Source organism: Schistocerca gregaria, chromosome 9, assembly GCF_023897955.1.
Source record: "Schistocerca gregaria isolate iqSchGreg1 chromosome 9, iqSchGreg1.2, whole genome shotgun sequence".
Classification (NCBI taxonomy): domain Eukaryota; kingdom Metazoa; phylum Arthropoda; class Insecta; order Orthoptera; family Acrididae; genus Schistocerca; species Schistocerca gregaria.
In genome coordinates, this window is record NC_064928.1 from 133,678,615 (window position 1) to 133,703,521 (window position 24,907).

Sequence of the window (24,907 nt, forward strand, 5' to 3'; positions counted from 1 at the left end):
ATGGCACTGGTACAATAGGTAGCTACATTTGAAGACAGATGTCGTTGACACAAGTCAGTGTTATTTATGAGTGCTGCCATCTGTCAGTCGACATTAAAACAAAACTGACATCAACAGATAGATTACTATGTACATGGCAGACACTTCAGTATATTCTGCTGAGGAGTTATCACTGACAACTGGCGTTCTACGTGCTCATAGAATTTGATGGTAAATGCCTGCACAAGTTTCCTAAAGGAGTTTGACACACCTGTCAAAAAGGATCAGAAAATTTTGACTTTGAAGATTTCAGAGTACTGGTAAGTCTCACTGCATAAAACATTTCAGCTCTTTTAACAACACTGTTTGTATGATGGAGGATTGTATTTTCTAATCGTGAAGCCTGATCTGATTTAATCTTGCTAGTGGCAACACTCTTTCTTTGCTTTTATTTGACTTCAATATTTATTACCAAATTGGCGTGTTGATCAATGAATGTTGAATCACAAGAAATATACTTGGAATTTCAAATACTATTATACTCCAGGTGCACAATTTGTTAGTGACATGTGAAAATTTTTGCTGGGCTGGTTCTCAAACCCAGATTTCCTGGTTTACGCAAGCAGTCACCTTAACCACTTCGGCCATCTAAGCATGCCTTCCAGACTTGCTCAAACCTCTATACGTCACCATTTGTCGCCATTCCGCATTTGCACAGTTGCAGTGATTCCTTCACAGGTTGAGATTTATTCATTATTGTCGCGGTCTATCTAGACATGCAAAACTATTTTGCGGTGTCTGTGTTTTACGTGTACTACGCAATGTTCTTCAGACATGCATGCATATCCGAAGGAACAGACACTGCTACAAATCTACAGCTGTATGAAGGAGAAGACATGTATTTGCAATTGCATAGTACAGTATGTCTTAAAACACAGGCGATGCAAGTAAATGTTGAATCATTTTTCTGGAGGATATGATAGACCAACAATGTTTCTGCTTCTTTGTTTTTATCTGTAGTTTCCTTTGGCTCACACTGATTTCATTCTTTGAGAATGTTGCTCCTGTTCTAGTGTCCACTTTCTTCCAGTTCAGTAGTTTCGTTGTGATGAGCGATGGTGAGAAAATAAGACAGTAATTTCTAAGTGTCTGTCAATACAGTGCTGTAGAGACATAAGAATAAAATATGTATGCTGTGTCAGTATGTGGTTATATAATGAAAGTGTTTGTATTATTTTGCTGTATGATGAATCTCAAAGCATGAATTATATTTAAAAGATGCCTCGATTCAATGCATTCGTAAAGCAGTACAGTTTTTATGAGTTCCTCTCGCTCACCTAGTATTGGAAGTGAGACTGCTCCGAGACCAACAACAGATACCAACCGTTTCTTCCTTCCACTTCAATGCATTATAGTGTCTACAGTTTTCTACCCAAACCCTTAAAATGACTAATTTATGATTAACATAATCAACTAATAAATCATAATCAAATGCAGCCGCCTCACCAAAAGCCCCCCCCCTCCCCCCCCCCCCCCCTTCACAGATAAGATAGTAACGTTACAGTGATAACATTTGATTTGATGAAAACTTTGCCTACACTGGTCATCTCAACTGGAGCTGCTATTATAAATGTCAGTTGTGAACATATTACTTTGGCATCCACAATATGCACAGTGATGATGCATACATGTTTCTGTGGAATGAATCCATTGCATCAAGAAGGCCACAAGAAATTGGTTTTTGTTTGCTGTATTTTATACGCAATTTTGTCATGACTGAAAACCTAAATGTTGTATCCGTAATTGGAGAAACAACAAATAACAATTGGCGCGAGTTACAAATTCTGTTTATTGCCAACAGTTCCACAATACTAACACAACTTCGTGCTTGATCAAGAGCAGCAACTGTATGGTAAACAGTCGTAGCACAGTGCGACGTCGACATAGCAAGTAGGTAGCCCGACACAAGACTGCCAGGCGTGGCGGCGTGTGCAGCTATATAGGGCGAGTGGCGGAGGAATATACCCGCCATAACCGAGTCCGCTTGTTGTGTCCTGTGATGATTGGCGGCGCGGCCTCACGTAACTATCTCTCGGGAGGACGCCGGCCGAGGTTGCCATGACAGTGCGGAGGCACTCAGTGTGTGAGGCCCGAGCCTTTGCTGTACAGCTGTGCAGAGCTTCGCATAAGCGGGGCCGTTGGCTGTATGATGTAAAGACCGTGGCCACGCAGCTGCAGGCGCCACTGTGTGAGCATTGACTATACCACACTAAATATGTACTCTGATCAGTGTGGAGGCCAGAATAGAAACATAAAAGTTGTTGTACTGTGCCAATACATTTTAAGCAGCTCAGAGTTTTCTGTGAAGGAAACAGAACATAAATTTTTAGTTAGTGGACAATCATACCTGCCCTGTGATCAAGATTTTGGCTTGGTTCAGAAATGAAAAACGTATTTTCCTAATATTTACCTTCCTGAACACTGGAATGATGTGGTAGTGAGAGCCAAAAAAAGGAAATCAATATGAACGCGGAATGTTTCTTTTCAACAAAACAACCCGAAAGAAATATAAAGAATTGAAAAAGTCTTCTGGTGACAGTACAGTACAAAGGTTGAACATACAGTGGCTGCAGCATCCAACGGATTCGAAATATGGTATAAATACTTGAACCAAAGCCAAGAGCCATTTCAGGAAATTGATGTTGCCAAACGAACATCCACATGCATCGCAATCTCAAACTGCTTTATTCTAATGGACACATAATTACAGAGGCAAAAAAAGAAGGATCTATTCAGTTTGCTTCCGTATATGCCCCCATTTCATCATGATTTCTACAAAAATTTAAAAGTGTCTTCAATTGCTGTAAAAACATTCCCTGTGGATGATTTTGAAATGCAACATAGTGCTTAAAATTATAGAAACCAATGTAAAATATTGCATGTAATCCTTACAGTGTATAATAATAATGTATACTATTGTCACATGCAATCTATGATGGAGTTTGTGTAAAGAACAGCATGAATAATCAGCGTACTAACAGACCTGTCATTGAGAATGTTCAACTACTCAGAGCAAAAGTGGACTAAGCCACAACAAAACTGCTAATATTCTGCTATATAATTAACATTTGTAATGTATCTATGTCAGAATATTGTTCAATAGAATCCTAGTTACATCATATGTATGTTAGAAGGCTGCAATGCATCACAGAAAAACATTCTTTGTGAGCCATTATTATTAGGCCTGTTTCCTCCATACTGACTTCTCCGGGGGTTAGTCTACTTGTGCTCTCAGTACATCATATACCACATTGAAAAATGTTAATAGTGCTCAAAAAGATACAACTTTCTACAGTAGCCCATGGTCTTCTTAGCATTCAACTTCCTCCTGTAAACAAACAAATAAAAAGTTGAAGACCCCACCGATCTCAAATTCTGGAAACAACAAAAAATCTACAGCTCTAACTCTGCAATTTAACAGATAGTTAACTCCAAGAATATACCAGAAACCTGTATAAACTTTCCCAACTACTAAATAATACCCTCAAGGAATTTTATAGTTATGAAACCACATTTTCAATTCAAAAATACCTAAGTGTTAACAGCCCTCATCACAGATATAAAAATCCCGAGAGAAGCTAGATTTGCCTTCTTCGACACTGTTAACCTACTCACAAAAGTACCTACGAAACAGACAACTGTAATTATTAGAATAAAACATTATCAAACACAAAAAAAGGAACCTACTGGGATTTCAGAGTTGTTCCATCTATCTGAACTTGTACTGTCCCACGAATACTTCTCATTTAATGATAAAATCTACCAACATAAAGAAGGCTTAGTTATGGGTAACAAAATGTCAAATTCCCTTCTTGACATATTCAAGAACCACTTAGAAAATAATTTTTTTGAGGGGAAAAATAAACTTGCTGAAAAAATTGTTTATTACAGGAGATATGTGGATGACACTATACCCCTAACTGATGGCACAAAAGATGAACTTATGAACTTCTTGCATTATTCAGTTCACTTCATAATAAAACAAAGTTCACTACAGAACATAAAAGAAACCAATCCATAAACTTCATAGACTTCACAATCGTTGACGAATAACAAGAACATAGTTTTTACATTTACAGGAAACCATCATATGCTGATATCACAATACATGAATCATCACACCATCCAAACATACACGTCTGCTGCATTTAAGTCCACGATGAACAGGGCACGCACATTATTCTTAAAATCCACAGCACTAACACAAAAAATAGATACCATCAACATAACAGCAATAAATAATCAGTATGAAGTAAAATCAGGCAACAAACTTTCCAACAAAATACAGGCCAATGTCAGTAATAGAAGCACTACAGGAAAAACAACTGACACAACAGAAATAGGCACAACATCACAAAAAATTGCTAACTTGTAAAGAGACACCAATACAAAAATACCTTTCTCCAGAAACAACAAACTTGGGACAGCAGGTAAATGACACACTTATCATAAACACTCCTCGAGTTCACGAGCGGAGTGTGGGCGAGCATTATACTGTTGGAACAACACTGCACTTTCCTGTTGCAAGAATAGCAAAAGAATGGGTCTAACAGCTTTCTGCGTGTAACAAGTGCTGGTTAGTGTCCCCTCTAGAAACACCGAAGATGAACGAGAATTGTAGCTTATCGCATCCCCGACCCCCAGACTTGGGCTGGGTACAGTGTGTCATGGACAAATGCACTCCACATGCGAGTCCACATCAGGTCTATGTCATACGCATAAAAAAACTATCACCTGCATCATCAATGGAGACCATGGCAAGCCATTCCACCTCCCAAAGGAACCTCAGATAGCACCAATCGAGCTATGGATGTCGACGCTGAGGCACGAGTGGAAGACGGACAAGAGGTGTGTGTGTGCCCATAGTCCCCCTGCTAGTAACTGGTTTGCAACTGTTCCTGTTGACATGTCTGGGCTCACAAGCCCTCTTATCCGTGCTGTGGTAGCTGTAAGATCTGCCACTATTGCACTTGCAATACAATGATCCTGGCAGGTGTTTGCGCAGCACAGACGTCCAGAACCTCGTCTATGTGTGTGAGAATCTTCACATGACCACTGAGACAGCAACATAGCACAACTGACAGCACATCGAAATTCTCTGAAATGACCATCCCACCACTGAGATGGGCACAGTTTGACCCCTTCAGACTCGTTCAATTGCCTGTAGGAAGCATGAGTGCACCTCCGTGGCATTGTTACCTGCTTGCTTCACATGTTTGCACCCTGCTGAGCATTCTGCTATGAGCATACTCTATTAAAGGTTAGACACAGGTAACACCGTTGTAAAGTGCGCGTCATTCATGATGGCGGTCGAGTTTAGGTTCATTCTGTTCATCTGACGTCACAAAACACAGTCAGCCAATGAACAGAGAACAACGTTGCCAGAGCTCGACTGCAGTGCAGAGCACGGACGAGTGTCTTCAGTTTTAGAAACGTTCAGTCATAAATAAATTAATTGAACAAACGCAATATCTTGATAGCAGACTTTCTTTTATAGAAAGTTTGGAAAATGCATTCTTCATACCAATTGCTTCATATTCTGTTAATTAATTAAAGCAAACAACCAATAAGCCTCCTAATTCAGGCGGTAGCAACGAAAGGTGTTTGTACGTTCTCACTAACTGCTTTTTCGCAATAAAGAACAGCGGTAATTGTTTATTTCCTATTGTACTTCGACGAAACGTGAGTAATTCATAATCATACGAATGGTGTTTGTCAGTATTTTGCTTGATATTGTAAAGTCCTCCGGGAGATACATATTGAAGGATAGGCTGCGTTAGCATAATGGTTATAGTGTTTGACGGCTGAGTGAAAGGTTCTGAGTTCAAATCTTGACTGGTACTTAATATTTTCTTTATTTAAAAACAATATCGAAGTGTCTTACTTCATGAATTTTATTTGTTTGAATGTAATTTTTTGAAATTTCTAGTGGCAACTAAAATCGACCTATGGACTTTTACCTCTGCAAACTCTTCAAAATTTCGTGCAATGGTTTACTACATCTAATGCTGCACATTACCAGAGTTGAACATCGAAACAAAATTAACTCATTTATGGGGGGAAGGTATCAGTCAAGAAGATGTGTAAAAATAGAATTTTTGGGCCAAATAGTTTTTGTGAAATCGAATGATAAAGTGTGTCAAAGCAGTGTGTCTGCACAGGTGAGCAGTGCAATGACGACAAAATCGTGGAATGCGGAGAGCACGTCTCTGTAGCAGCGAATGGGTTAATGCGGCCGTGGTGGCTTTGCTTCATAAACTGCGCGCTCCCCCCTAAACGTAAGGTTGCGAACTATACTATGGCGCTGCTTCTCTTTGTGTGTACAACTGGCAACGCAGCAATCTCCTGCGTCTGGGCGGGCATGTGCGAACCGCCAAGATAAAAGAATTGAACTATAGCAATGTCACTACACCGTCTGCGGGCAGACAATGTTGAAACTGTTATAAGTACATCTACTATCTCCCAGGTGGCACATGCCGTAACTGGATTAAAATCGACACCGTCTTTCCAGGTCTACTACTTTTCCTTTCTGGCAGTGTATGCACATAAATATGTCTACTCATACTGTATTTCAAAATTATGTAGCCACTACTGAAAACAGAAAGTGATTTGTCAATGTTGTCTTAGTTCTGTATAGTTGGAATTCACAAGAGCCAGTTTGTAATATACCTAAATAATCTTAACGAGATCAGTATTAACCTAAATTTGAAGAATGGTATAGAGTGGTCAGACACCTGAAAATGAGCCCCCTGAGCTCAAAATGCTATGTACATCGAAATAAAATCACGATCTGTGACTGTAGGCGATTTGTCTGTTATTTTATGAAATTAAAACAGTCACAGAAGCAACACACAGCAATGAGTAAAATTAAACTAAATAAATATGTATATCAATGGTATTAAACAGGGCACATGTCACTGAAGCTGGAGCTAAGGATGTCTTTCAGTGTCTATTTTACATCATATTACGCCCCAATAAACATAGAAAGTTTCAATGGAAATTTGTTGCACAGTGTAGTTTGTTTTTGTGGAAAATGGTGTTGCCACTCTTAACATGGCTGCTACTGAACTATCCTTGTATTATTTTACAGTTTCTGCCCTTACAATGATTTGGTTGTTAAACATATGGTTATCTGACTTACCTGCAACAATCATGTTCCAGAATTCTTCCTTCATCAACATTTTGAGCATTTTCTTATGCTGAGTGATCCACTCATTATATAAGAGTGGTTCTATTTCCACAGATTTACTCCTGAGAGTTTTGACAGCAGAGAGGGCCTTCTGATACTGCTGGGGCGAGAATGAACGTTCCACAAGCTTCTCTATTGCACTCTTCATACTGTTGAATGCTGAAATTCATATGCAATAAATCAGCATTAACCATTTCTGTTGCTAAAATGGCTAATTTTTAAACTATCGAAAAAAAAAATGATGAAACAAACCTGACATGACTAATAAGAACCTGCTAGCAACAAGATCACAGCAAAATATTACTGTAGTCCCCAGTTAACAATACATGTAGCAAACAGTACTGTTGAGTATGGACCACTACCGTGTCTGGGGTTATTACACTTTGAGAAAATTTTCAATGAAGTCACAGAGAATGAAGCCACAGATCATCAGGCTACAGGGAAATGAAGAACTGAAAGATGAACTAGACAAAGTGGTCCCAACATCCTAAAACTGGAAATCCAGTTTTTGATCTGTGCTGGAGATGACAGTCACGTGTGTGTGAGGTGTGCTTGCTTGTGTGAATGAATGTGTGTGTGTGTTCTCTTTCTTTTTCTGATGAAGTCTGTGGCCGAAAGCTTTTTATAAGTGTGTTAATTGTGACTGACTGCAACTTTACGTGTCATCCGAATGATAAGTAGCAATCTATCTTTTCCTTACATCCTTGATATTCCAAACTGGAGCTTCCATTGTTTGAATATTATGAAAAGAATACACCACTACTCGCCATGTAATGGGAATTTTAAGTAGGAGCCAGGCACAACAAAAATACAGCTAAATGTGAGCTTTTGGCCAAAAGGACTTCTTGAAAAGTACATAACACACACCCACACTTTGACTCAAGCACAGCTCATACACACACAACCACTGTCTCTGGACACCGAAGCCAGACTGCGAGCATCTGCGCACGACGGGAGCAGCAATCTCGGTGGTATGGTAAGGAGGATGCTGGGGTGGGGCAAGGACAGAGACGGATAGCAGCATAGGGGTGAGGGAGGGTAAGATGCTGCTTGTAGGAGCTTGCAGGGAACTGGCAGGGACAGAGTAGGGCAGTGGGTGCATTTGGGAGGTTAGACGGTTGGAGAGACGGGTTTGGTGTGGTGAAAAGGAGAGAAGTAGCGGTGGGGCAAAAAGACTGGCCGCACTGGTGGAGTAGGAAGGTGTGTAATGCCACAGTGGGTGCAGGGAAGGAAGGAGTTCTCCTCCTCTATTTCTCTAGTTTTGCACCCCTGCCCATTCACTCGTCTAACCTCCCAACTGCCCTACCATGTCCCCACCTCATCCCTGTACACTCCCACAAGCAGCACTTCATCCTCTCCCATCCTCCCCTGGTATCCCTCCTCCTCCCCACCCACCACCCAGACTGCTTCTCCTGTCACGCACAGTTGCTCACAGTTTGGCCTCAGTGGCTGGAGATAGAGGTCGTGTGTGTATGAGTTGGTCTTGAATGAATGAGTTTTTGTATTGTCTACTTCACAAGAAGTCCTTTTGGCCAAAAGCTCACATGTTTAGCATATATTTCTTTGTTGTGCTTCTCTGTGACTCAACATCTACATTGTACGGTGACAAGAAATCTGTTGTTGTTGTGGATTTCAGTCCTGAGACTGGTTTGATGCAGCTCTCCACGCTACTCTGTACTGTGCAAGCTTCTTCATCCCTCAGTACGTACTGCAGCCCACATCCTTCTGAATCTGCTTAGTGTATTCATCTCTTGGTCTCCTTCTATGATCCTTACCCTCCACGCTGCCCTTCAATACTAAATTTGTGATCCCTTGATGTCTCAGAACATGTCCTACCAACCAATCCCTTCTTCTAGTCAAGTTGTGCCACAAACTCCTCTTCTCCCCAATCCTATTCAGTACCTCCTCATTAGTTATGTGATCTACCCATCTAACCTTCAGCATTCTTCTGTAGCACCACATTTCGAAAGCTTCTATTCTCTTCTTGTCCAAACTAGTTATTGTCCATGTTTCACTTCCATACATGGCTACACTCCATACAAATACTTTCAGAAACAACTTCCTGACACTTAAATCTATACTCGATGTAAACAAATTTCTCTTCTTCAGAAACGCTTTCCTTGCCATTGCCAGTCTACATTTTATATCCTCTCTACTTCGACCATCATCAGTTATTATGCTCCCCAGATAGCAAAGTCCTTTACTGCTTTAAGTGTCTCATTTCCTAATCTAATTCCCTCAGCATCACCCAACTTAATTCGGCTACATTCCATTAACCTCGATTTGCTTTTGTTGATGTTCCTCTTATACCCTCCTTTCAAGACACTGTCCATTCCGTTCAACTGCTCTTCCAAGTCTTTTGCTGTCTCTGACAGAATTACAGTCATCGGTGAACCTCAAATTTTTTATTTCTTCTCCATGGATTTTAATACCTACTCCAAATTTTTCTTTAGTTTCCTTCACTGCTTGCTCAATATACAGATTGATTAACATCGGGGAGAGGCTACAACGCTGTCTCACTCCCTTCCCAACCACTGCTTCCCTTTCATGTCCCTCGACTCTTATTTAACTACCATCTGGTTTCTGTACAAATTGTAAATAGCCTTATGCACCCTGTATTTTACCCCTGCCACCTTTAGAAATTGAAAGAGAGTATTCCAGTCAACATTGTCAAAAGCCTTCTCTAAGTCTACAAATTCTAGAAATGTAGGTTTGCCTTTTCTGAATCTAGCTTCTAAAATAAGTCATAGGACCAGTATTGCCTCACATGTTCCCCATATGTCTACGGAATCCAAACTGATCTTCCCCAAGGTCGGCTTCTACCAGTTTTTCCATTCGTCTGTAAAGAATCTATCATTTTCATAATATTATCAACATACTATATTTTTATCTCTTCTAAGACCATTTCCCTACCTTCTTCCAGATATTCTGATAGTCACAGCTTGTAATATAAGCACCAATCAACATATGTGGACAATTAAATAATACTGGAAGATAGAGAATGCTGAACAGATTAAACAGGAATGGACACGATAGAATACACCTCAAACAAAAGGCTTCTAATTTACAAGTAGAGCGAAAAATTTGATCAAACTTCATATATCTGTAATGCACCACAGAGTGGTCAACCAGCAAGTGTTATCATCTTTGAACATGGAATGGTTGTTATGTACTAGGGATTTATACGAAGCACAAAGAAATAAAAAAAAGCAGAGCCTGTGTCAAGTTGCACATTTCCTGTAGATCCTTGGGTAACTTAATGCAACATTTACGTTTGCAAGTGTCTCAATCAAGATTACTTCACAAATAACTACGGAATGATACAAATCACCATTTAAAATTAATCACAATTTAAAACTCTGCTAGGTTCTTTTGAATGAATAAATGCAACATGATGGCATTATTCCATAGATCTGTTTGCCTGATGAAGCAAATTTTAAGCTGTCAGGTCTGTTAACAGACATGACTGTATGTACTACACCACAAGAAACTGATATGCTGTAATTGAAAAAACAATTTAATCAAAAATATGTTGTTGCATACTGCAATTATACACTTAAGTCTACAGCAGGGTAATAATGAGTTCTAGTTTCACCAAACTGGAGCTGCTCCTCATTACACTTAACCCTGCTTGGGTTTCTTGACAACAAGTTACCAAATAGGTGGACAGGCCAACTGAATCACCAGACCTTATCCCAATATACTTTTTTCTTTTGAGATGTTATCACGGATACAGTCTTTGCAAGAAAACCATGTACTGTTGTTGATATGTGTCAATTCATAAGAGAACATGCCAAGACATGGAACACTGTAGACCTCCAGTGCCAAAGTGTGCTTGAGTGTACAACAGGAATGTTTAAACCCCTAACACTGACAATTTGAGCACATAAGACAATGAGCACTTAAGATGTTGAACTTATTATGACTTCAAATATCTAATTTCTGTAATTTTCTATAATAAATTGTTCATTCTCATTTCATTACCAACCTATTTTCTATACTTAGTAGTAGTAGTAATAATAATAATAATTATTATAATAATAATATTTACTGTATACTTACTTATGCATCTCCCTGTATTTTAAAACCTACTGAACAAGCAGAGTGGGAGCTCTACTGTTTGAATTACACTCCTACTGATTACACTATCTGGTCAAAAGTATTTGGACATCCCTATGTATGGGGATAATCCCAAAAGTAAGGTCTCCTATATTTTTATAAGTACATAGACCTGTTTATTTCTACAATGGTTTACATCAGTTTACAGCTTAAACATTTAGCTATTTTTCGACATAATCAACATTTCTGTCGATGCATTTTTGTAGACGCTGTGGCAGTTCGTGTTTGTTCATGTCATACCAGCTCACCACCATGCTGTTCAGAAAGTTATGAACCTCTTCTTTCAGCTGATTGTCGGAGATGAATTGCTTTCCGTAAAGGTGTAAAGTGGTTCGCCCAGGTTTTGTCACCCATGACAACTCAGTCCAGAAAGTTGTCCTGTTCGGCTGCAAGGCGGTGAAGAAATGCACGGGAAGCATCAAGTCATTGCCGCATGTGGTTCTCAGTCAGCATGCTTGGCACCCACCTTGCGCACACATTCCAGTAGTTCAATGTTTCCATTAAAGTTCTGTGAGCGGTGCTTCGGGAAACCTCAGGATGCAATGTGCAGAGATCATCCAGGGTGATCCACCTATCTTCACACAAGCTTTGCTCAACCTTCAACACTGTTTCCTCAGAAATTGACGGTCTCTCGCTACTCTGTTTGTCGTGAATTTCAGTCCGACCAGCTGCAAACTCTCTACACCACTTACGAACATTTTGGACATCCATCCACTTTCGCCAATTGTCGATGGATTTCAATTGGCGCAGTGCCCTTTGCGTTCAAAAACTGAACAACTGTGCGCAATTTGCACTTGGCGATAACATCCAATGGGAGCTCCATTCTCAACAGCTGCCAAGGCAAGACCTCGGTGCGGTGTTTGCATGACACACAACGCGTGAAGCACTCTTCATAACAATGTAACCAACTGCCACACAAATACAGTTCTGCACTTATAAAAAAATAGGAGACCTTACTTTTGGGATTACCCTTGTAATGCAGAATTGACTGCTAGCTGTCAAGAGAGGCAGACTACCAATTAAAATAAGTGAGCTTTAACCTATGTAAAGCCTACAATCCACTTCTTTTGCAAAGCAGTAACACACTAAAGGCTCAGTCAGGAGAGCTCAGTGATTTCGAATGTGGACTGGTCATCATACATCACTTGAGTAACAAATGCATCAAGGACATTTATGCCCTTATAATATTATCAAAGTTGAATGTGAAGTGGAAACATGAAGGAACAACCCAAGTCCAGGAGACCTCACATACTGATAGATAGACTATAGATAGACTACCCTCTCACAATCTAATGGGTGACCTTGGGTTGGCAAATGCGTGGAGAACATTACGTTCTGTCATGCGTAGTGCCCAACAGTGAAGTACGGAGTAGGTGGTGTCACTGTTTGGTGATGTTTTTTATGATTACAGGATAGGTCCCTTATTACAATTAAGAAAACACTACAATGAAGAAGGATATGAACACATTTTGGAGCATTCTACTGCATACAGTAAAGGAATAGTTTGGAGATGGCAATGGTTTGCATATGGATGACAATGCACCCTGTCAGAAAACAACAATGGTGAGGCATAGGTTTGTGGTCAACAACATTCCTAAAATGGACTGGCCTGTCCAGAGTCTGACCGAACCTAATGGAAAACTTTTGGGACGAGTTACGTCAGTTTTGCTAGAGACCCCAACATCCAACTTTATGACTCTCTTTGGGTTTGGCCCTTGAGGAAGAATGGGTTCCTAGTCCTCCACAGACATTCGGACACCTCACTGATAGTTCCCCAGCAAGTTCTGGCTGTCGTAAAGCAGAAGGGTGGATACCGTGTTAATGTCCATTAATAGGGGTCCAGATACTTTTGATCACATAGCAGGTGAATCAGAACAGACTGTGTGAGTGTAAGTTTGTTTACAAAGTACAGATGTACCTGAAGTTACTAATCATGTACATGACATACAGTGAGAAACAATATTTGGGAGACAGCTGTTTAGGAAGGAAGTATAGTATGTAAAACTTTCATACCTTGGGAGAATGGTTCTCCTTGACTTAGTAATTCCTGGAAATCGCTCTCCGGGTTTGTGGTTCCAACTACCTTCACTCTACCGTGAGCTAAAAACCCACTTGGCTTCGCTGCTTGTGAACTGCTCATAGCAGATGTTCCAGGCTGGTCAAAATCCTTTGGTTTCTCAGATTTTGTGCCATTTGTAACTGCTCTGTTGAAACATTTTTTCATGAATTTATAAATCACTATGAGTTTAAAAAAACATGTAGCAATTAAAGTAACGAACAAACAATTTAAGTCTTCACATACGTTCTTGTAACATATGGAAAGGAGAAGAAGCAAGGGTACCAATACTGTAGTGACAACCACCTTATTTTAAGCATCTAGGTGTCATCATTATTCCATAAAGGCTTAGACACTGGCCACTGGAAATTGCGGCATTTCAAGCAACTGAGATTTTCAAAACTGGGTGCCTCTTTTTTCAGAGGTACGTTGCAGGGTGGCCCTCTTGTTAAGTCAATCAGTCCAGACACACATTATTTGGGAATAATCTGACAAACAAACCAGGAAAAATGGAAGATGTTTGAGCCTGACCTTCATGAATGATTAATCTAATGTGATGAACCATTATACCAACACAATTCTCTAGCTTTCATGAACACACTTGTACTATCCAGCCATGTGAAAACATCTCACTGCACAAAGAGTTGTACATAACAATTTTTACATGAAGCACAGAAAATTTTCTGTTAACTTTCCAGCACTAGCAGACATGGGGTAAGCAATGTGGTGGAAAAAGGTTTTCCCATGGTTGAAGATTATTTTAGACTTTAATTCTATAATTTGCAACATAATATGTACTTATTATTATTATTAACATTATCCATTACACAGGATAATACTACATGCTTCAGTTAATTAATTACAACCTTTATTACAGATACAAAACAGTTATTTTAAATATTGTGTAGTAACCTCTTACATTATTTATTGCCTTAAAATTAGCACAGAGCTTGTTTTGCAAATGGTGACTGGAATTCAAGTATGTGAAAATTCGATTGCATCACACAATTTATAGAAGCCTTTCAAACATGAGTTGTACAAGTTTACTCTTGCCAGTTGGCCAGTTACTGTCTTCATTATTACACTTTTCAGTAGGATGTTTCTCTGTCTATCCAAGCTGCTACAGTCCAGTAACACGTGGTCCACAGTTTTGTTACCCTTAGTGAACCAACACTTGGTGTCATCTGTTATTCTGAATTAATGGTAGTATGCCTCTAGTTAAACTGCTTACCCTAGTGTTCAATTTACTAAAATTCTTGCAATCAAATTCACTTGATGTCCCCAGCATTGAATATCGTTTAAAAGACCTTCTATGACTGTTTACAAAGGGTCAACACACACTTATGGTGCTTTCTCATTATCATATTGCACAGTCACAGTGCATATGAAATTAGGAGAGACTGGTAATCTGATCACTAGTGTGGTGCACCATTAATATATATATTATTTTGCGATGACTCCTTTTGCTGTCTGCTGCCTTTCTTTCATCCATTCTTCCAGAGCTGTTTTTAATTTGTCCCACAACAGTTTTTGGGGGTGTTTGATGTTTCTTGTGATCTGGATGCCCCATTGCCCAGCTTGTCTTGCCTGTGTGAGCTTTAACCCATGTAAAGCCTACAATCCACTTCTTTTGCAAAACTCTAACCTTATTTCTTGCTTCTTCAATTAGATTATTTTAATGGTTTAGATTTCTCAAGATGATTTTTAAAAATTTTTTTTATTTTTTACTATCAGTCAGTATTACTGCCATTTTTGTGGGCCATCTAATGTGTTACACCTTTTGAGAGCCTTTAAAACAGGGAAGCACTCTGCTAAGAACAATTATGTACAGACTCTGTACTAAGACAAGCATCAACCATTAAACTGAAACTGTGATGTGAGCCAGAATGAAAATATGGTACAAAAGTTCATTTGTGTAGTGATTAACATCACAGCTACTGATGCAGAGGCACTATGTTCAATTACCAGGAACATTTCATAATTTTTCTGTAGTGTGAAGGTCTCAAATGACATCCAGTGAGGCCAAACGAGAAATTTCAATCGGATAAGCAGCAAAACTGATGCACAACTTGTGGAGGTGGCTTGACAACCTAAAAGCTAGCACTTAACTTGAATCAACGCAACATATCTAGAACAAATCTTCCACTTTACAGCAGAGTGTGCAGTCCTGTGAGACTTTCTCACAGTTTAAGACAGCATGCAAGGCCAGGACTCGAACCCAGTACTCTCGACATAGTGTGTGACATGATCCACTGGTCGGCCTGAATATTTTGTATTTATTCCAATTTCAGAGCACTATATTTGACAACTAGTTATTAATTTCAGCATACAATTACCATCTCCAGATCTGAGGCCAATTTTTTGATTACATCATGCCAAACAAACTTTCTCATTATTATGTAAAATTATAAATACCAAATAAACTATTCTAATTAATGATGATGTAAATAAAATAGAAAGAAACTTCCACATGGGAAAAATATATTAAAAACAAAGATTCCAAGACTTACCAAGCGGGAAAGTGCCGGCAGACAGGCACATGAACAAAACACACAAACACACACACACAGAATTACGAGCTTTCGCAACTGGCAGTTGCTTCGTCAGGAAAGAGGGAAGGAGAGGGAAAAATGAAAGGATGTGGGTTTTAAGGGAGAGGGTAAGGAGCCATTCCAATCCCGGGAGCGGAAAGACTTCCCTTAGGGGAAAAAAAGGACAGGTGTACACTCGCGCGCGCACACACACACACACACACACACACACACACACACACACACACACATCCATCCGCACATATACAGACACAAGCGGATGGATATGTGTGTGTGTGTGTGTGTGTGTGTGTGTCTGTGTGTGTGTGTGTGTGTGTGTGTGTGTGCGCGAGTGCGAGTGTACACCTGTCCTTTTTTTCCCCTAAGGGAAGTCTTTCCGCTCCCAGGATTGGAATGACTCCTTACCCTCTCCCTTAAAACCCACATCCTTTCATTTTTCCCTCTCCTTCCCTCTTTCCTGACGAAGCAACTGCCAGTTGCGAAAGCTCGTAATTCTGTGTGTGTGTGTGTTTGTGTGTTTTGTTCATGTGCCTGTCTGCCGGCGCTTTCCCGTTTGGTAAGTCTTGGAATCTTTGTTTTTAATAAATAAACTATTCTAACAGACATGTTGACCCTACAGACTCATAACGACGAGGCATGTTTGGTTACTCGTTTTAACTGTCATATTTACATATTCTGGCTCAATGTGATGGAAAAATTGCTTGTACTTGGGTCAGCAGATGGTCACCATAGACCAAAGTTAATAACCTGATGTAAAATAATGTGATCCTTAACTGGTATAGACACAAAATAACTGTTCCTGGATCAATGTGGATTTTTGCCAATACTCATCTCGATTTGTAAAAGTTGGCCTGGCTACTTCAGTCAATAAGAGCATTGCCCATCCAGACAAGGGTTTACATTTGAGTCCCAGGCTGCCACATGGTTTCACACTTTGAAGTAGTTCTGAATATACAGGGCTACTATAAATTATTCACTCATTTTCAAAGCTCTACAATTTCCATGTACAAATATGACTGAAGTGTGAACAGAACTCTAACCCCATCAAGATTGCATTTAGTACTACACAAATGTCCCACAAATGCCCCTCTGCTCACACAATACACATCCAACTGGTAGTCAAGTTCGTTCCATACCTTATGTAGCAACAGCCTATCAATGGTTATCAAAGCACCATAGATGCTTTCTCTGAGCTGCTTCAGTGTTCTTGACTCTAGAGGTACATAAACGAGATCCACCAAAGGAAAACGGCACAAGGCGTTAGGTCACGTGACCTGGAAAATCAAGGGAACAGAACCACATTATCTTCACCTCTGCGCCCAATCTAGCAATGTGGATGTTCATCGTTTAGGTAGTGACGAACATCGATGCTCCAATGAGAAGTGTCCTGTCTTGTTGCAAGGTGAAATTTTTGGAATGAGTAGTCTGTTGTGGAAACAACCAGAACTACAACATATCGAGGTACAACGTACCTGTCACAGTCTTCTCACAGAAGAAAAACGGACCATATAGCTTCTTTGTCTGTGGCACTGTACATAAAATATTAACCTTTAGTGAATCTCATTCTCTCATTCATGTGTCACTGTTTCATAAGGATTTTTGAGTGCCTCATACTCTCACATTTTAACAATTAATCATTCCAGATAAGTCGAAAGTTTTTTCGTCGCTGAAAATTTGCTCAGAAGCAAAATGTTTGTCTTCAAGTGCTTTCTGCATTGTGATGCCAAACTGAAGTCACCGGCCATAATCTTCCAGTTTTAATTGTAGCACAACCTGCAAATTTGTTTCTCCAATACTATGATTTTACCAAGATCTGACCATTACTATGCTATGATGCCTAAAGAGGTCATAGAAGCCAAAAGCACAAAACCAAGTTTAACGGAAAAGGAGAAGGATTGAAATTAGACAAGCTGTGGTCTTTATAATTACATGAAGCAAACAGTGCCAACTCTTCCCCAATGTAAGCTCCATAGATGTGACACCATGATCTTAAGCAGTGATTTGATGATGTCATACGTCAACAGTTACGTCAATACACATGAAAAGTTCAGCTTGTTGAGCTTGTTTGATTATGAACCTCGTATCTGAGTCTTTACAGTCCCTATGATGTCTTGAGCATTAGGAGGTGAAACATTAGGCACAGAAATATTCCACAGACCATGGATTAATGCCCATAAAACAAAATACACCAACTCCAGCTGTGAAAGCTTGCATTGTTTGATCATAGAGGCATTGGAGGAGGATGAGATTAGTGTTTAATGCCTGCGGTCTCTGGTATCAGGCTGCGTGGAAGTTGAAAGCCCAATGGACCTCGATGGACGATAAGAGGACAGTGGTGCTGCACCGTTGCACTCGCCTAGTGACTGCAACACCATCTCGCCAGTGGCCAATAGTGTCCCTCATGCTTAGCATAAATACTGCCACATCATGATTAGCATAAATACTGCCACACCTTGACTGCTAAGTCAGCCGTGTACTTCACCTGATAGCATTTGTTACTGTCTCTGCCACACTACTGACTACTCGCTGATGATTTCGCTTTGGTATTGGTTTTCCTCTTTAGTCTCGATTTGGATTGTGGCTTGTCCTTGACCTGTTGACAGCACTGTGTCAGAAGTTCATTGCACTTTGTTGTTGCATACATTGCTGTTGACTTGCTCTTGCTGTGTCAGGTTTGCCATTCAGTCAGGCCTTTGCTCAACTCCGGTGTGAGTTTGAGTCCCATCCACAGGCAGTCTTACTGCCTTACACTGTCATCATTTCTCTCCTATTTTTCTGAAGTGCACCGGTATCTGGCTACTCACAGATATAGCACTGTCGACAATGAGGTCATTAGTGACGGAGCACAAGACCAGATTAGGGAAGGATGGAGAAGGAAGTTGGCTGTACCATTTCACAGGATTTAGGATTAACAGATTTAGGAAAATGACAGAAAACCTAATTCTGGATGACTGCATTTGAACCGTCACTCTCCAGAATATATGAGGATCATTGTCTTCCCATATCGCACTAGAAATGCAAAGAGACAGTCCTACATTCAATGTGTGCTGCAGACTTACGCACAGCTGACTCATTGGTCCATTCCGTTTCAGTCAGCCTACTGTTGACAGTATTTACCTGAAATGTTATGAGACTCTGCTGTGTCACAACTGAAACATGTGCAACCTGATATCATATTCCAGTAATAAGGGGCACTGGATGTACGAAAATTTCTGGGAGCAAAGTTTCTGGATAGTGAACTAGATGAGACAGTCCAATTCTGTGGCCACCATGATTACCTGATCTCTCACCACTACACTTCCAACTATGGGGTTTTGTGAAAGCATCATGTGTACTTACATGTGACCACGGAGGCACTGGAGCGGAGACAGAATACCAACTGGGTGTTGTCCATGCCAATAAAGGTGCACACAGTGGCATGTATTAAGGTAGAAACAAAACTTTATGAGTTACAATGTTATGTGTTGAAAACCAGTTGTTATTTTATAGCATAATTGTAAGTTGTTATAGTCTAAAATTGTAATGATAATTTATGGACACCATATATGTTTCCAGATGCTTCCGCACCATGTCTGATTTTTTGGTACACAAATGATTTTCTGGCCTTGTTCTCCAATTCAACTCTGTGTGTTTGTTTAGTACTGAAAGGAGTCATACTAAAATCATAATTTAATCGCCTAAGGTCTTTACTGGATGTGTGCTGTTCTGAAATAGAAGACTGCTCGATCTGATCTGTGGCTGAAATCTGGCCAGTGAACCTTTCAAGAATCCTGTGAGGATCACTCAGAAATGTGTAAGAGAGATATGAACTACTTAATCTTAATGTGCTGCTCTACACAGACTAAACAGTGAAGTACAGGGCATTTCAAAAAGGATTTTATAACTTTAAAAATTCATATAAATTTATTGAAAGAAGATACGGATCTGGGTTTAGTGTTATTTTGTAGGGAAACACATCAAGTTTTTTTTTTAACTTGAACTAAAGATGTTGTATGTGGCTTCCGTTGATTATCCTACACACATACCATCGGAAGTCAGTTTCTTCCCAGACTCACGGTAGCATTGCAGGTGTAGCTTGCTCACTGGTGGCGGAAATTCTTGCTCCAAGTTCAGGCAGAGAAGCTGTCACAGGAGATACAAAGACGATATCCTTGATTAATGTCCCGGAAAAAAAGGAGAGAGAGAGAGAGAGAAGAAGAAGAAGAAGAAGAAGAAGAAGAAGAAATAGAGTGGTGTCAGGTTTGGGGAATGTGGAGGCCACACAATTTGCACATCATGGCCAATCCATTGCCCTGAAAAGCGGTCACTGAGAAAATCCTGGATGTCAGCCACGTAGTGGGGTGGTGCATTATCTCGCATGAAATAAACATTTCGTTCTTGGCCATCCTCATCTATCTGTGGTATCAAGAATTGTTGTAACATATCCAGGAACACTGACCTATTGATGGTTCTCTCGTGGAAAAAAAGGGGATTGTACACTTTGTTCTTGCTCAATGCACAAAAGACATTCAGTTTAGTGCTATCACGAGCGTGTTGCAATGTTCGATGCAGATTTTCACTGTCCCAAATCCTACAGTTGTGTGTGTTAACCTTGCCACTTAAGTGAAAAGATAATTTTGTCCAAGAAACGTTCATCCTCATGTAATCGATTTAACATATCAGCACAAAAGTTCTTGCAAGCAATTTTATCAGTGTCTTTTATTGCTTGTATGATCATAAATCTGTACAGTTTCAGATGCAAATGGTTTCTCAACATGTGCCAAACAGTTGTATATGGGATTTGCAGTTTATGAGATGCAGAATGGGTCAATTTCGTAGGGCTGTTGACAAAATGTTGTCTCACTTGCCCAACGACGCTGTCAGATGTGCTTCGACGACCTGATGATTTCCCGTGTCTTACCGAGCACTCTGTTTCTACAAAACATTTATGCTACTTATAAATTGTAGGCCTACTGGGAGGATATTTAGTGTAATTGCGCTGTGCTGTTGTCGCTGACTTCAATTCTTCAAACCAAAACACACATCTAGCACACTCAGGTCCCGCGAAGGCAGCCATCTTTAACGCATTTGGCACTAACGAACTATGTGACACTAAACTTGATATATTTCCCTACAAATTGACACTACAATCACCTTTGTAGGTACTATGAATTAATTTATATGAATTTTCAAAGCTGTTAAGTCCTTTTTGAAACACCCTGTAAGCCCTTCAACATTTATGTTCCTAAAAAATAATTCGAGGAGCTACACCACAAAGCTTGCAGGAAGTAGCACGGAAATAGCATGGAAATGCTATTCTAGAAGAAGTAGATACACAATAGAGATGTGAAAAATAAGAGTAATGGAACTGTTTAAAGGCTTATGCAACTTTAACAATTCTAAAACAAAGCTTCAAATCTCTCTCTGGCATGTGCACACAAACACAAACACACACACACACACACACACACACAACTATTTGAGTAATAATCACTGTTAACAGCATAACCATATCCTGATAATACATCAGCACCAAGCCATGAAAACACTTCTCATCATTCCTTACCCTTTACAAACTAGTTTTTCCCTTTTATAATATTGCTAAAAATAATTATCTACCAAAAGATCAATACACGCATTTCCAGGTATAATATCCATGCATTCACTATACCACGCCAAAGTGAGTGGAATAAGTTTCACTGGGAAACAACCATTTTGCATCTGGTATGTGATAAATTAACTTCCATGTAAGGCTATTTATGGTTGTAGATTCTAAATGCACCCTTAGAAATGTGGTATCGCATAACTTTTTTGAGATATTCAAAATTATATATTTTTTCTTTACATTTTCAGTCAATTTTGCTATTTTTTATAGTCAAAATATAAAATGTGTCACTATGGAGTTACTTTTTTGTGTTACATAATGTCAGTTTTAAAAACAGTCACCAGACAGCAGATGGTTTTTTTCTTGGCTTATTCTTTGCCAGAATGTTTTGAAGTGGCAATCTCAATTTGTAGTGAAAGGTGTGTAATGGCAATAAACTTCTATCAGTAACTTTGGCTAATTTAATGGACAATATGGATACACTTGAAATTGTAATCCTGCAGCTAAATGTAATCAATTATAAAGATCACAATTTAAATTTTGTTGAGAGTTTATGGGCTTTTTTAAGGCACACAAGACATCAAAAACAAGTACACTGTCCAGGAAAGGTCTATGAGGTAAACATATACAGCAGGAAAGGAAAATTTTAAGAACAAACCATAAGTTGTGCCAAGTCAAAATGCTTCCACTTCATATTAAATTAGACATGATGAAGAATTTAGCAAAAGCTCTTGATAAAAAATGTGAGGGTTTCAATAATTTGAGAGAAGGTTTTCCTAGCATCACTGAGGCCAAGGTGAAAGAAGACGTGTTTATCAGGCCACAAGCCAGAAAATTTTTGATAGATGAGACCTTTGATGCTATACTTAAGAATGCTGAGTTACTTCGTTGGATGTCCTCTAAAAGACAAAGTCCATGGCTTCTGGATAACAGAAGAGATGAGAATTATGTTTCTTTAGAGTCTGAACTGTTGGACAACTAGAAAAAATCAGGTGTAGAATATCACTAAAAATATACTTTGTACTTTTTTTTCCCTACAAAACTTGGGTGCTTTTAGTGATGAACCCTTCCACTAAGACATTCCTACTAGCAAATGTCACTGTCAAGGATGCTGGAACCCTCCAATAACAACTGCTGCTTTGACATATGAGACATTTTACAATACAAAAGCATTCCTATCCAATTTCTTCAAATAAACAGATGTTCAACTTTGTTTTCATGCTACAAGGGGCTTTTTGTATAGTATGATGATTGTTTTGGCGTTTTATGTAAAGGTTTCAATATTTTTTCGATTATGTATAATAAAATTTGATTTTATTAATGTTCACCACATATTGGAAGTAAATGGGACATAATTTTATTATTTTGTCTCTCAGAAACTTAAAAATATGGAGAAAATATGACTGCAATTCTGAACTCAGCATCCAAAAATTAGGTAAATCCATCCACTTAAATATGCAGAACAAAAATTCAACAATGAAAGTAATCAATTTTTAACAATATAATGTAATTGGATGAGCCAATGGCTCCTTCGTGCAGCAGAAGGGTTGAAGAGGGAAGGAAGACAGGTGAATGGAAAGGAAATGGAGAGGTTTAAGAAAAGGGGTAGAGTTCAGACAAGTCACCCACAACCCCGAGTCAGGGGAGACTTACCAGATGGGATGAGAAGGAAAGACTTTCCTTCTCATGCCATCCAGTAAGTCTCCTCCTTTTTCTAAACCTCTTCATTTCCTTTCCCTTCACTCCTCTTCCTTCCTCTTCAACCCTTCTGCTAGAAGACGGAGCCACATGCTCCAAACGATTGCATAAGCAAAAACTTACTTTTTATATATTTATGTTCTCCTGCCACTGCTTTATGAGTAGATATTTTATCTATCCAATTACATTATATAGAACAAAAATTCAGTTTGTTACCAATGTTATAGATTAAGTAAACTAAAATAAAGGTAACTACAGGACATGCAATGCATTCAAAGCTGCACACACTAATTAACACCAACAAAAGGTACAAAGAAAACAGTGCAAATGATACTAATAGCACTCAAAGAACATTGCCTTATTCTATTGAATTAGAAATTTTCCAAAACAGATAGACATATTACCTGTCATTAATGCAAGTACTTCAAAACAGATGGCATTTATCAAGCCGAGAGCAAGGACATTTTTATTTACACTTAGTTTCAACAACTGCCCAATATATACTCAACTGTTTTATGTCAGCAGAGTCCTTTTCACGCCGCCGCCGCACTACTTCCTTCAAGTCGAATGTCTTTTTCATTTTCAGGATTATGTCATTGACATGCCCTGAATCGACAAAAGGGCTAGTAACAAACTCTCTTATTTCTTCCACCATAGGTGGTATTTTTTCTCCTGGGTGTAAGGCACGGTAGGAAATGCAACTGAACAATTTGTGATGAGTTATATTAGTTATCTCATCCGATTTAAATGCCTCAGTTCCATCTGGTAAAGCACCCCTGTGAATTATACAATTATGACATACCATCAAAAATGGGAATATACGACAAATAAATACATAAATAAACTGTAGTGAATGTTTTCAAGGAACTATCTAACCATCCTACATTTCTCTAGTACCAACATCAGTAATCAGAAGAATAAACTGTAATATTTTTGGGGCTGTATGAGATTAATTGATCCTGAATATACAGGGTTACTATAGAAAATTGACATTTTTAGAACAGCTAATAAAGCATAGTCAGCGGTGGGAGGGAGACGGTATACCTCGTTCACTTTGGGACTGTTCCCCAACTCAACAGTAGTGGAACTGTGGACGAGAGAGTATTGCATGTTTATGTACAACACATTTGTCCTAAATGCTGAGTCTGTCAATGCAGTATGGCTACATTAACTGAACAGCTACAAACATCAATTTGACCCTATGACGGATTACAGCTTCCACAACAGGGGGAAATATTTTTAAGAAGAAGCAACCAGGCCATGATAAAAACACAGCACATCTCAAAAAATTGCCACAGTGAGAGATGCAATCTCAGAAGTCCGAGATGATCTGCATGTCTCCATGCACACTGTCTACAAATGAGCAGTGAGTCTGTAGGGTGAAAGTGTTGCATTTGGATTTAAAACAAGATGACTTCTCTGTGTGTCCACATGTGATCTTTGAAGATGACTCAAATACAGTAACATTATTTTATGAACAATGAGTCACATTTTCACTTTAATGGGTCAGTTAACAAACTCAGCAATTATTTTTCATTCATTGAACAGCCTTTCATAATTCATGAGAGATGTCTTTGCTTCCCTAATGTGACTGTGTGTCATGCATTTGCTGCTGTCATTGTAATCTGATTTTTTCCCCCCTAGGCTGACAGAGTAGCAACTGACAGGGA

The 24,907-nt window shown here is 39.3% G+C and overlaps 1 protein-coding gene across 1 annotated transcript in view; it reads right to left on the reverse strand.

Moving 5' to 3' along the window:
* The window catches only part of LOC126291467 (uncharacterized), a 2,161,958-nt gene that overhangs the window by 5,274 nt on the left and 2,131,777 nt on the right, over positions 1-24,907 (reverse strand). Inside the window, exons 35-37 of the mRNA XM_049984978.1 lie at positions 23,747-24,013; positions 13,361-13,551; positions 7,181-7,387 (exon numbers count right to left, since the gene is read on the reverse strand). Coding sequence (XP_049840935.1) covers positions 7,181-7,387; positions 13,361-13,551; positions 23,747-24,013 — 665 coding nt within the window. The remainder of the gene's footprint in view (positions 1-7,180; positions 7,388-13,360; positions 13,552-23,746; positions 24,014-24,907) is intronic.